At 35.5% G+C, this 13,672-nt stretch overlaps 1 protein-coding gene and 1 long non-coding RNA gene across 2 annotated transcripts in view; both read right to left on the bottom strand.

Moving 5' to 3' along the window:
- Positions 1–12,552, bottom strand: part of LOC110116097 (survival of motor neuron-related-splicing factor 30) — a 34,693-nt gene extending 22,141 nt beyond the window's left edge. Inside the window, exons 1-2 of the mRNA XM_020849561.2 lie at positions 12,358–12,552; positions 6,318–6,386 (exon numbers count right to left, since the gene is read on the bottom strand). Coding sequence (XP_020705220.1) covers positions 6,318–6,386; positions 12,358–12,432 — 144 coding nt within the window. The 5' untranslated portion in view covers positions 12,433–12,552. The remainder of the gene's footprint in view (positions 1–6,317; positions 6,387–12,357) is intronic.
- LOC114579527 lies at positions 3,955–6,311 on the bottom strand. Its single transcript, XR_003700561.1, has 2 exons — positions 4,914–6,311; positions 3,955–4,208 (listed from the first exon to the last, which is right to left on the bottom strand). It is a non-coding gene; the product is annotated as an uncharacterized LOC114579527 (long non-coding RNA).
- Positions 12,553–13,672: the final 1,120 nt, after the last annotated feature.

The raw sequence follows: 13,672 nt of genomic DNA, 5'->3' as shown, positions 1-13,672 counted from the left end.
GACAATCCTTATGTGTGATAGACCCGTTAGAATTCTGTTTGATACTGGAGCGTCACACTCCTTTGTTTCAGAAGGATTTGTTAGATCTGCTAAATTGCTTCCTATCTTTATGTTGAAGTCTCTATCAGTTTTGATGCCTAATGGGAATCATATGGAAGCTAATCAGAAATGTCAAGTAAATTTGAAGATTTGTGATAAGAGTTTAGAAGCAGATCTGATTGTATTGTCTCTGTTTGAGTTTAATGCAATCTTAGGCATGGATTAGTTATCTTGCCATTTTGTGACTATAGATTGTAACAAGAAGAAGGTTAAGTTATGTATGCCAAGAGAAGAGAAGTTCAAATTTAAAGGGGATAGAGGAGTAACTGCAGTGATTGTGTCATCCTTGAAGGCCTTTCAGATGTTAAAGAAAGGTTGTGATGGCTTCTTGGCTTATGTTAAGGAGGAGAAGAATGAAGAAAGAGAGCTGAAGGATATTCCAATTGTTCAGGAATTCTCAGAAGTATTTTCAGATGATCTACCTGGTTTACCTCCTAGTAGAGAAATAGATTTCTCTATGAGTTAGTGGCAGGAGCTGAACCTGTTGCTAAAACTCCTTACAGAATGGCGATTAAGGAGTTTAAGGAGTTGAAGGAGCAACTGCAAGGGTTGCTTGAGAAGGGTTTCATCCGACCTAGTACCTCCCCTTGGGGTGCTCCTGTACTGTTTGTGAAGAAGAAGAATGAAAGCCTGAGACTTTGTATAGATTACAGAGAGCTAAACAAGTTGACAGTGAAGAACAAGTATCCTCTCCCCAGGATAGATGATTTGGTTGATCAGTTGGAAGGTGCTTCAGTGTTTTCCAAGATTGACTTGAGGTCAGGGTATCACCAGCTCAGGATTAGAGAGGAGGGCATTGCAAAGACTGCTTTCAGTACCCGATACGGGCATTTTGAGTTTACAGTGATGCCTTTTGGCTTAACAAATGCCCCTGCAGTATTTATGGATCTCATGAATATAATCTTTAAGCCTTCTTTAAATCTATTCGTGATTGTATTCATAGATGACATACTTGTATACTCCCCAGATGAAAGGATGCATGCAAATCATTTAAGGTCAGTATCGTATACCTTAAAAGATAATGACTTGTATGCTAAGTTTTCCAAGTGTGAATTTTGGCTGAAGAGTGTGAACTTCTTGGGGCATGTTATTACTGATGGGAAGATATCTGTGGATCAGCATAAGGTGCAAGCAATAGCAGACTGGCCAAGACCAGTTACAGTGACTGAGGTTAGGAGCTTTTTGGGATTGGCAGGCTACTATAGAAGGTTTCTTGAGAGTTTTCACAGATAGTTATGCCACAATCCAGATTGACTCAGAAAGCAGTGAAGTTTGATTGGACAGCTCAATGTGAAGAAGCTTTTCAGAGGTTGAAGCAGTGTTTGATAACTGCTCCAGTGCTGACTATTCCTTCGGGGACAGATGGATTTCAGCTATACAGTGATGCCTCACATAAATGGTTGGGTTGTGTACTGATGTAGAATGGGAGAGTCATTGCCTATGCTTCTAGGCAATTGAAGAATCATGAGAGGAATTACCCAACTCATGATCTGGAGTTAGCTGCAGTAGTTTTTTCCTTGAAAATCTGGAGGCATTACTTATACAGAGTTCGGTTTTTTCCTTGAAAATCTGGAGGCATTACTTATACGGAGTTCGGTGTGAAGTTTTTACTGACCACCAGAGTTTGAAGTATATCTTCACTCAGAAAGAATTGAATCTAAGGCAGAGGAGATGGCTAGAACTCATTAAGGATTATGAATTAGACATTCAGTATCATCCGGGCAAAGCAAATGTGGTTGCTAATGCTTTGAGCAGAAAGAATTCAAGTAGTACAAACTGGATGTTTACACAGTAGCAGGAGTTGCTAAGGGATTTGGAGAAGTTAGAGATTTCAGTGGTTCAACTCAATGATGCAGAAATTATAAGATTGAATCAGACTATAATTATATCAACCTTTCCAGAAATGGTACGAGAAGCTTTGCCACTTGATGCAAATTTTAAGAAGATACTGGATATGGTTAGTGTGGGACACATTGAAGATTTTGAGTTTGATGATGAGGGATTGCTTAGATAGGCTTACTTTTAGTACAGCTTTCCACCCTCAGACAGATGGGCAGTCAGAAAGAACAATCCAGACCTTAGAAGATTTGCTCAGATTATGTGTTCTGGATTTTGGTGGTAAGTGGGAGGCATATGTGCCTTTGATTGAATTTGCCTATAATAATAGCTTCCAAGCAAGTATTGGTATGACTCCTTATGAGGCTTTGTATGGAAGGTGTAGGACACCTTTAAATTGGACTGAGACAGGGGAAAGGAAGATAATTAGTGCTGATCTGGTTGATGATGCTACATAAAAGATCAGGTTAATCATAGATAGATTGAGTGCAGTGCAGGACAGATAGAAGAAATACTATGATTCATTCACAAAACATGTCATTCATTGTTTGTTCATTTCATTTTCATTCATTGTTCATTTCAATTTCAATTGCAATTTCATAAAAAAAATCATTGCAATTAATTAAACTACGCACCTATAACCACATCAGGAGACCCCTTAGCTTCTTGCTGGGACAGTCCATCGACTCGTGACTGAAGATCCTGACGAGTCTGCCTTGAGAAGGAACAGAAGCTGTAGACTCCATAGCTCTTGGTCTACCAGCTATCCTCTGAGCATTATTGCCTGACCTCACATCTGTAGTAGATCACTGACCCAAAAGAGGACAAGACTTCGCCATGTGCCCAGGCTGATGGCACCAGTAACAATTATTAGTGCCTGAGAGGCACTCTCCCTTATGCATTCTCCCACACTTACTGCACAAGGTAGCAGTTTAAGTACTGCTATCAGAACCACTGGATCTGGGCTTCTTCCAAGTAGAAACCACTGACTGGGAAGACTGAGTCATCTGGGAAGGCTTTGACATGCCTTCCATCTTTCTCTTATGAAAATCCCTCCTCTTCTGAGTTGCCAGCATATCCATTTCTATCCTTCTTGCTCTCTCCACTAAGACAGAGTAATCCTCAATTCCAAAAGGAATGAGAGGCTATCTAATCACATCTTTCAATCCATTCAGGAATCGGTTGCACTTCTCTTCAGCATCAGGTATCAGGTGTGTGACATACCTGGATAACATCGTGAACTCTGCCTCGTACTGAGAAACAGATCAGTCTCCCTGAACCAATCTATTGAACTTGTCCTGCATCTGTCTCCTGACTGACTTAGGTACATACCAGTCTCTGAATACCTTCACAAACTCCTCTCAGTAGACTTGGCTTATTGGTCTTCCTCTAAATGTTTCTTCTAACTGACTCCTCCACCACCTCTCAGCCTCGCCATCAAATGCATAAGCAGTCAATGTCACCCTCTTTTCATCAGGGCAAGGCATGCCCTCCAGGATCTTCTCAATCTGCATCAGTTAGTCTTCTGCTTCTATAGGTCCGCCACCTGAAAATAGTGGAGGCTTCATATCCTGAAACAACTTCAGGTTCTTATCCATAGGCCTGCTTCCACTTCCACTGCCACTGCCTTGATTTTGGAAAGTCTTAATCATCTGAGTCATCGCCTCCATCATCTGCGCGAATGACTCCATAATGTCGTTTCTTCGAGGTTCTGCTACCTCTGGTAGCTCCCTCCCTTCCTCCATATTAATATCATCAGTGGCATTCTGCTCAGGATCCATGTTTCTGAGATAAAACACATCAATCACTAGGCAAAATAATTCATAAAATACACTTCATACACTTTCTAAGACTCAATCAATCATCATATAGGCTCTTTCATTTATCAGTATTAAACCCTTTGCTCTGATACCACTCTTGTCACGACCCGACCCGGCTAGCCTTAGTTAACGGGGCGGGAAAAAAAGGTCGAACGAAAAACTATAATAAAACATAAACAGTTATAATCAAAAACTTTAATTAGACAACATAATCATCATCCAGTATAAGAAAGAGCAACTAACAACAATAAACTCAGATAGTTCCAAATTGTTCAATTGCCTCAAGATCACTAAAAACTTTCAATACATCATTACATAAACTCCACTTACTGTTCATACTCAGATATAAACTCAAACTTAGACTTAAAACAAAAAAACAAATGGAACTTTTCTTCCTCCTGAGGTCCCCTACGACGATAAGTGTAAGGTCGTCGTGCAGCCATTACTTCTCTCCTGAAAAACATTTCCAAACGAGGAATGAGCCAGCGCTCAGCAGGAAATTCATGTCTTTAAATAAAAATTTACATAAAACTAACATAAAGCAGTTTCATATAAAAACATGGAAGGATCATCAAACTTATAAAATCTCGTATCAATGCATAAAAAGAAACATTTTCTTAATCTCTTTCCTTGATGCAATAACTTTCATTTATCCTTTTTCCTTAAACATATATTTTCATAATTTGAAAAGAACATATAGGAACCATATTATGCATAAAGTTTTATAACACCCGTCTCGGATGTGCCCATAATTTGGTACTGATCAGGTACCCAGTCAAATTTAGTCATTTTCTTTACTATTGGCTCTACGAGCCTCCTTTACCATTGGCTTTACAAGCCACATTTACCATTGGTTCTACGAGCCTTCCTTTACCATTGGACACTCCGCATCAACATGCACATTCATTTAATATAAAGTCTTTCATTCAAATGTACATGGAAAAACAAGTATGAAAATCATATGCAACACATAAAACATTTAATCTCAACATATTTTGAAGCTTTTTAAATTCATGAAATAACAGTTTTGAATATTCATATTGCCATAAAAATGAAAAGTCATGAATTCATGTCATAAGAAACTTTTTCAATAATTTGCATTAAAATACTAAAACGGAAAAAAATCATGAAATTTTTATCAAAAACATGAGTACCTACCTCAAACCAAGTACGACACGTCGCTTCGACACAAGTCTTCCACTCCACCCTTCAATGATCACTACCTAAGAAGGATTTACAAAAGAGACGTGTCATAAAACTAATTATCATATTCTTAAGTCTAAATCTTTATTTTCCCTTAATCATTTCATACAAAACTTAATGAATATTTAATTAAATTAATATGAATTTTCGGATTTAATTTAAATTTAAATTTTAGAAATCCCTAAATCTTAAATTTTGCTCAAAACTCTATTCTAACATTATTCCTAAACAATATTTAATAATTACTTAATTAATTTTCGGATTAAATAATTTAGAAAAATAAGAAAAATAAATTTTTCTTAAAATATCAAAATTTTCATCCTTAAAGCATTTCTTATACCCTAAAGAATAAAAATTGTAAAAAGATTTTTCTTAAAATCATAGATTAGGAAAAACCCTAATTACAAATCGCCAAAATTTTTTCCAAAAACATCTTTTCTACCGTTAACATGCTCTCCTAAATGTCCCTTATTAATTTCTTAAAGAAATTTTGGGAGAAAACCATTTTTAGGAAAAATCCTAGAATTTCTATCTCCAAAAATCTAGAGATCGAGAGGGATTCGTTTAGAAATAATCATACCGGAGTGTTTCTCTCGTCGTCCTCTTCGATTTGATCTAAAAGTTTCGCGGGAAGATCGTCGTGAGAGGAGATCCCGCACCTTGCCAGACACCTCACCAGCCGTCCGTTCCTCTTGTTTCGTGCGGTTCACGCGTGAAATGAGAAGGGTTTCGGTTTTGTCTAATAAGAGGAAATGTTTTTGCAAATGTCCAATAAGCCCTCAAGTAATTTTTGTTGAAGAAAATCCTAGGGGTAAAATTGGCATTTAGGGACTTTAAACATTTTTAATTCCATTTTTAGTTTTAGGCAAAATTGGGTATAAGTTCTATATACCAAAACGATCAGAATTTTGCAAGGAACTTTCTAAAATTATTTCTGTTAAATTCCGTTAACGTTGAAAATCTCACCTAAATCTCGTCGTGGTGCTTTGAAGAGCATGCAACGACCCATTAAGGTTATTTTTGGGTTTTACAATTTATCTTATATAAGGACTGTTTTTTTCTATAAAACGTCACTCTCCTTCTAGTGTACAAAGAAAACATTAAATTTGACAAAAAGATCAATGGAAATTAGATAAGAGTATCTTTATGTCTCGCTTTCTGGAATCTGATTGCCCCTTGAGAGAGAAGAAAATGGAGGGGGGTACCAATATGTTGAACTTGCACACATTTAAAGATTTCCTACCCTTTAATACTTTGTTTGACCACAAGAAGGATAAATAAGTCAAATGTCAAACAAATACAACAACTTACAACGGACAGCACAGAAGGAGAAACTGAAGAATACCATTTGCATCTTACCTCAATAAGCTCCTTCTCCATGTCTTCATATTCTAAGTTTCCAGGATCATCAGCCAATAGTTTTTTCACCTGATTGAAAAGAATTCAAAAAAATTGCCAAGATTAACAATTATAACAATAACCAAATCTATATGAAACAAATTAATATAGAAAAGGAGAAAAGAAGAAGCCAGTATCTGCATCATCTCTTGCAGTTTAAGAAAGATATAACTGTTCTTAAACATGGAGTATCATCAATTTGCTTAAATTTATAAGTAAAATACAATGTTACTTGTCATTTAAGAGTTAGATAATGCAGCAATACTTAACGTTATTTGATATCTTAACATTAGGTTGAACTTGAACTTTTACTTCCTGAAACCAACAAATTCCTAAATGAGATGAAGAAGGTCAGCCAAATACAATGCGGATTCCTCCACCTAAGAGTTAAAATGTAAATAGTACCAAAGGCCATGAATTTCTCTCCAAAAAAATTATGATACCCCACTTTGTGTTATACTACTAATGGAAATGTTCACATTTATTCTCGTCGGAAGCATTGCATTAAACATTAATCTCAATGCATTTGACCTATCTACTTTATGTCAGTTGTTTCATTTTCTTTGTTATCTTTGCACTTGAGAACATACCAACAATGATGGCCGAGAAGGGTTGTATTTTACTAGTTCAAAGGGTTTTATTTTGTTGTATACTTGTCATAAATGAATCCTTCTTTTTCCTTTGTGTGAAAGCATTTTACGTATCATATTAGTTGCATTAGGAAACATAACCCTAGATCCTGCCTCAACCTCCAATCTGGAATAAACCAACAAGAGATGTGCTTAACTGAGATCCAGATGTATAAAAATAGCCTATGGTCAAATAATATTATACTGCATTGAAAGAAGAGGGTGAAGAGAGTATGATATGTGCATGTCTTACCTCCCCTTTAACCTACCATTTTGGAGTGATCAATCCAATACTTAGTTACATCTTCAAGATACTTCAAATCATATCAATATCATACCTAAATGGAACATCCATAAACTTACCAGCACATGCAATCTAAGAATGAGGCCCACAAAGATAAAGACCAAGTAAGCCTCCAAGCAAAGGATGCCCCCTTAAGTCAAATTTAAGTAACAATGTGATGCAGTCAAGGTAGGGGCTGATTTGGAGGGGTTTTTGGAGGTTGTTTGGTCTTCCCATGTTGATTGTCGATCTTCCCCCTGCTGGACTTCGGTTTTCCCTCCTGGCTCTTCGTTTCCCCAACTACCCCTTCGGTTTCCTTGTTGTTTTTACTGATGGATGCTCGGTTTTCCCATTTGCTGAAATGTATGTTGGATGCTTTATTTCCTAATTAATTGGGCTGATTTGGAAGAGTTTTGTGGCTGTTTTGGAAGGCTTCTATTGACTGTTTGGGTGGCAAATTTAAGCGAGCATTCAATATTCTTTACCCTTCTTTTTCTATATAAGGTCGTTGATTTCTTTATGGAAAGAGAGAGATTGTAAAAAATATTTGAAAAGTGAAACCTGCGGGTTTATATAGCTTGCGAGTTATTTTCCTCTACCTCCCTATCTTCTAAAACTTCATCTTGGACTTCTATTTTCTTCTTCTCTCCACGGTTCTCATTCCACCTGTATATTTCTTCTCAAAGTTGATTAGTTGTATGAAGTTGTGTTTTTATTATTTGAAGTTGTAAGGTGTTGTGTCTTTTAATTGAAGTTGTAAGGTGTGAATTGTGAAGAATTTTTGAAAAGTGAAAACCTGCAGGTTTATATAGCATGCAAGCTATTTTCCTCTATCTCCCTATCTTCTAAAACTTCGTCTCGGACTTCTATCTTCTTCTTCTCTCTACAGCTCCCATTCGACCTATATCTTTCTTTTCGAAGCTTTGATTGACAAACAGGTTGCATCACAATGCAAGGTAGGGGTAGATGAGTGCTTCTGTTCTGGAATCAAATCATGCCTACAATACAAAATTCCTACCTCGTTTGCCCAACAACCTCCACACCCAAGCATCAACCAAAGTTCATAAAGACATAATACAAAAATGTGTTTTTATCCGACATGACGAGTATAATTGTGTACTTAAAGTAGATGATTTAAAGCAGCATATGGTACCTCAACCATTACTACGCTCTCCTATACTATCCTCCACACAATGGTAGAAGAGCTGTAGATGGTTCCTCCATAGCTACAAGCTCTGCCTATCTACAATTCCATGTTGGCCTCAAACATTTTGTTTCCATTAATGCGTTATTATTCCACCACATTTTGTTATTATTTCCCTCAGATATAAAATGATAGGGATCTCCCTTCAATATATTAATCATATAAACAAGCGCTGAAGATCCCCGAAAAATCATGCTGGTAAGAATTCACCTCATATTAAAAGTTTCACTACCTAATGCCAAATATACAATGGGAAAAAAGTTTATATGGTTTATCCCCACCCTCATCAATATCAAGAAGAAAATCTAGGAAGCATGAAGAAAGGATCTGTGATTTTCTGATATTTATTTTCTAGATGTACAGCAAACACGTTCTTATTAAATATTTCTCAAAGTTAACAAGAATCTCAAGCAAAATCACTTTGAAAATACTAGGAAATCATAAAGTCAAATGATATCAGCTTATCCAAATATCAGATTATGTACAACTAAGTAGAAAAGACATTTATAAAAGCTAGCCAAAAAAAAACTACAAATGGTGTTTAACTAAGAAACATTATAAGCATTATTGATAACAAGTAATATTGTTCACATAATACTGATGAGAATTCTCAATTGAGAAATTTGTAAAAATGATACCATTACAATATGATGATAGCACATTGTGTTGTACTAACATAAGAGTTTATGGGATACTCTAAAAGGGCATCTACTGCACAGAAAATAAATGCAAAAGAGCCAATAACTTTTGAACATTTTTCATGTATAACTTCATCATTCAATCTTAATTTTTCTTACAAACAAGATAGAAATAATCATATCACAATATTTGTAGTAACCAATGCATGAACTTTTGAGCCATGGGCCAAAGTTGCTATCATTTTTTTATTTTTATTTTTGGACGTGCAGGAATCTGGATGGAAGTTAGCACAGAAAATAGGCTTCATTGCTAGCTAGGAAAACAAAGGGGTGAATACATCCTATATTTAGCAATCTATAACTTGATCTCCCTGCTGCTTCAATGAGAATAAGGTAATACTAATAAGAAAAAGAAAAATTCATATGGAATAACCGGTCAATAAAAAAAATTACTCATACAAAAAAGAATATATACTAATTGAAGAGCAAGCCACAGAATACAGTTCATTGCCAAAAAAAAAGAAATGGCACACAGACTATAGTTGAAAATTCATAAATAGCATTTTTAGGACAACAAAGATAATAATTTGTTCAATACTAAACATGTTACTCGGTACTAATTCCAAATGACTTCAGAAAGACAAAATTTGCACAAAATAAATTTATTTGTTCAGCTTTCTGTTGAATGTAGATGTTGAAATGCACATATTCTAGGTTAAATTAATAAGAGCCATTATAAAGATTGCAAGCAATGCAGATGAATTCAGCAGTTCATAATAGATGGCTCTAGCCAAGGGCAAAAATAGTTGAGCATAAATAGATACTAAGACGATAGATCAATGTAATAAAGACAAATTTTATTTAAATTCACCGATAGATAGTTTTCAGATTCTTTAACTCGTTATAATTGTAGATTTTCATATTTACTTGTTCCTCTTTGCACCATTTTCACAGTCATTCACCAAGGATGGTCCACCTCCTAAAAACTCTATAATCCACACCTTAATTGGGCAGCACCACCAAAACAATTCCAAGATTCCAACTTGATGTCTAACAAGTTAATGGAAAGTGATAAATAATGACATGAATGATCTTGAATTACATAGCTCATCTTGATATGTTGGTTGGGAGGTTTGGCTACAAATCAAGATGTCTTGGATTTGAAGCTTACGTATGTTATGTGTGTCTGAATTTGCTTTAATTGGCCTAAATGTCTTAACAACAACATCATCAAGCTTTTATCCCACTCAATGGGGTCGGCCACATAAATCATTTTTCTCCATTGGGTCATGTTAATAGTCAAATTCTCATTTAAATCTAATAAAGAAATGTTATTTCTAATATTTTCTAACCAAGTCTTTTTATGTCTACCTCTACCTTTCTTAACATCCAAATCTAATGCATCTACTTTCCAGACCAAGTTATCGAAAGGCCATCCTTTTATGTTACCAAACCATCTAAGACGACTCTCTCTAATCTTATCTTTCATTGGAGCTACTCCAACCTTTTTATGTATATGCTCATTTTTTATATTATCACTAAGATTAAAATCACTCATCCACCTGAGCATCATCATCTCTGCAACACTTCACTAAATATTATGTTTCTCTTAATGGCCAACATTTTGCACCATAAAGCATTGCACGTCTCACCACCATCTTATAGAATTTTCCCTTAAGTTTGAGAGGGACTTTTCAATCACACAACAAGCCCGATGTATTCCTCCACTTCAACCATCAACCTTGAATTCTACTAATAATATACCCATCTATTTCACCATCACTCTAAACAATAGACCCAAAATATCTAAAATATGTACTATTATTAATAACTTGATCACCCAAAATCATAATCCCTCATTAGATCTATTACAAAAATTACACTCCATATATTCGGTTTTAGATCTACTCAAATGAAAACCTTTAGACTCTAAGGTTGGCTTCCATAATTCAAGTTTACCTTCAAATCCCTCTTTAGTCTTATCAACAAGAGGAATATTATCAGCAAAAAGCATACACCAGGGTACAACCTCTAGCGAATGTCTAGTAGGAACATCCATGACTAAAGCAAATATATATGGACTTAAGACTGGTCCTTGATGTATCCAACAGAAATAGGAAAATACTTGGTCAAACCACCTTGTGTTTGAACACAAGTAATAGCTCATGCATACATATCTTTAATGACTTGAATATAGGCATTATTAATCTCTTTCTTTTCTAGAACTCTCCATAGCACTTCTCTTGGAACTTTATCATGCGCTTTCTCTCAATCAATAAATATCATATGAAGATCCTCCTTGATTCTCTCTATACATCTCTATCAAACCTCTCAATAAATTGACCTAAATGTCCCTAAAAAAATGATCTTGAATTAAATCTATCAAATATGATAACAAGGCATAAGCTGGCACAAAGAGAAACAAACTAAAAAGAAAGCCAAAAAAGAGAAAGTAACAGAGCAAGAGGACCACTACAAGATGAGCAGGTTATCTGCATAAGGAGTCAAAGACATGAAGAAGTAGATTGCGGTTAGGGACAATTGGGGTTGCCTGTTGAGATTGGCAAAGATGTCACAAAGTAGAGTGGGCAAAGGAGACATAGAAAAAGGGTTCTTCTTTCATCAAATTTCAAAGTTCTGCTAAGGATGTATTGCTTAGCATGCTATAACGAATCATAGTTCAAGTGGATTTGCTTCAAGTTCTGCATATTTAGTGTGAGTTGGTCAAGTTTTCCCTAACTAGTGGCATCTAAGCTAGACTCGTTTATTAGTACCTAGTTTCGTATTACGTACGTGCAAGCATGAGTGCATTAACATGTAGTATTTAGCATCCTAACTCGTTATTTAATTCCCATGTTTTCAAATATTTTCATTTTGCAGCATGAAATCTGCAGTTCGTCAAGGATGCTCCACCACTGAAAACTCTATTGCCACACCTTCATCGGTCACCTCAACCATCACCATCACAATTCCAAGATTCCAGCTTGATGCATACCAAGTTAAAATTAAAGTTGATAAATCATGAAAAAAATAAAAATTTCAGGTTCTCAAATTAAACATATCATAAATGTGTGAAATAGCCTCAAACCGATACGAGCGCCGAAAAACCCAAAAAAGACCCTAAAAGACAAAAAAAAGTTTGGGAATCAAAATAACTGTAGAATAATCAAATCCAAGAAACATCTGTAACTTTGCAACAAAAAATGAATCGCCGACGCATGAACTAGGGTTAGAGAGATAATAGAACCTCATTGAGCTGCTCCTTATACGTGGAGAGATTCGAAGCGAGCTCTTCGATGCTCACGTCCTCTCCCCCTTGCATATTTTTCTTCAAATTTCTCACTTCTACATACAGAAAGAGAGAGAGAGCGAGTGCGCGTAAGGGAGACCGACAAAGACCGGGGAACGGAAGCAGAAACTGCCCTTTTAATCGAAACTTATGGTAAAAAATGGCCGGAGAAGGCTACAAAGCCAAATAATCGACGGTGATCGAAAGCACTCATCCCTTTGGAATCAAAGGTAGAGATTTGCAATGTTGTTTCCGTGCGACAGCGACTCCGCCCATTTCACGGATTGGCTTCCCCAATTTTAAGCATTTATTATAATTATTGAATTGCATTTATATCCATAATTTTACAAATATTGCAAATTTGTAATACAAAAGAAGTAATGTGCAACATCAAATTTCTAAGATAAGACCTTAAGCATTATAAAAAATATATTTTCATCAAGTATGATCACCTTATCAATTGGCCCTTATTCTTACCTAAAATCAATAATATATATTGGAAGTAACTTGCTATAAAACTCAATCACATGAAAATAAAGCGAAATGTATGCTCTCAATATCAATAAATCATATCATTCTCATGTTTATGTAGTCCATACCACACTATATTATATACATGGGCAATGACGTAGTGTGGGCACTGAGAGCTAGTGCTCGCTTGTCAGACTTAATAGAAATAAAATTTTAATTAAATCATAATACCCGTGGCCCCCACTCTCATCCTTAGAGATACAAATATGTCTTAATCTCCACTCGTCATTCTCATCCTTGAAAGAGTAATAAAATTGAGGAAATTACCAAACCTCCCCGTGTGAAGGTCGAACACTAAGCCTCCCCTCATGAATGGAACTCTAATTTTCACAAACTCAACTACTACAACCTCTTTTCATTATTCATTTCACAATATTTATAAATATTTTATAATGCTTGGAATTAAAATAAAATCAATTGGAAGGAGGAGTTATGGCTGGCCCGTTTAAAAAGGTGCAAAGGAGTAGTTATACACCTTTTGGAAAAGTGTAACCAACTATATAAATGATGAGGTCAGCCATAACTACTTGGAAATTGATATGTTTTCATCTTTGAACCTTCAATTCTATTTAAGTTCAATCTAATATTACCACCTTGTCATCCTTCCAAAATTTCATATCCAAAATTCAATTTTTTTAAAAAAATTTAAATTGTGAATTTCATATTTTAAAATTTAATTATAACCATAAAGAAAAATATCATACACATGGTCTATTATAATATTAATGCACATAAGAAATAT

Source organism: Dendrobium catenatum, unplaced genomic scaffold, assembly GCF_001605985.2.
Source record: "Dendrobium catenatum unplaced genomic scaffold, ASM160598v2 fragScaff_scaffold_53, whole genome shotgun sequence".
Taxonomy (NCBI): Eukaryota; Viridiplantae; Streptophyta; class Magnoliopsida; order Asparagales; family Orchidaceae; genus Dendrobium; species Dendrobium catenatum.
Note: the sequence above shows the minus strand (reverse complement) of the source record. Positions and strands in the feature narration are given on the sequence as shown.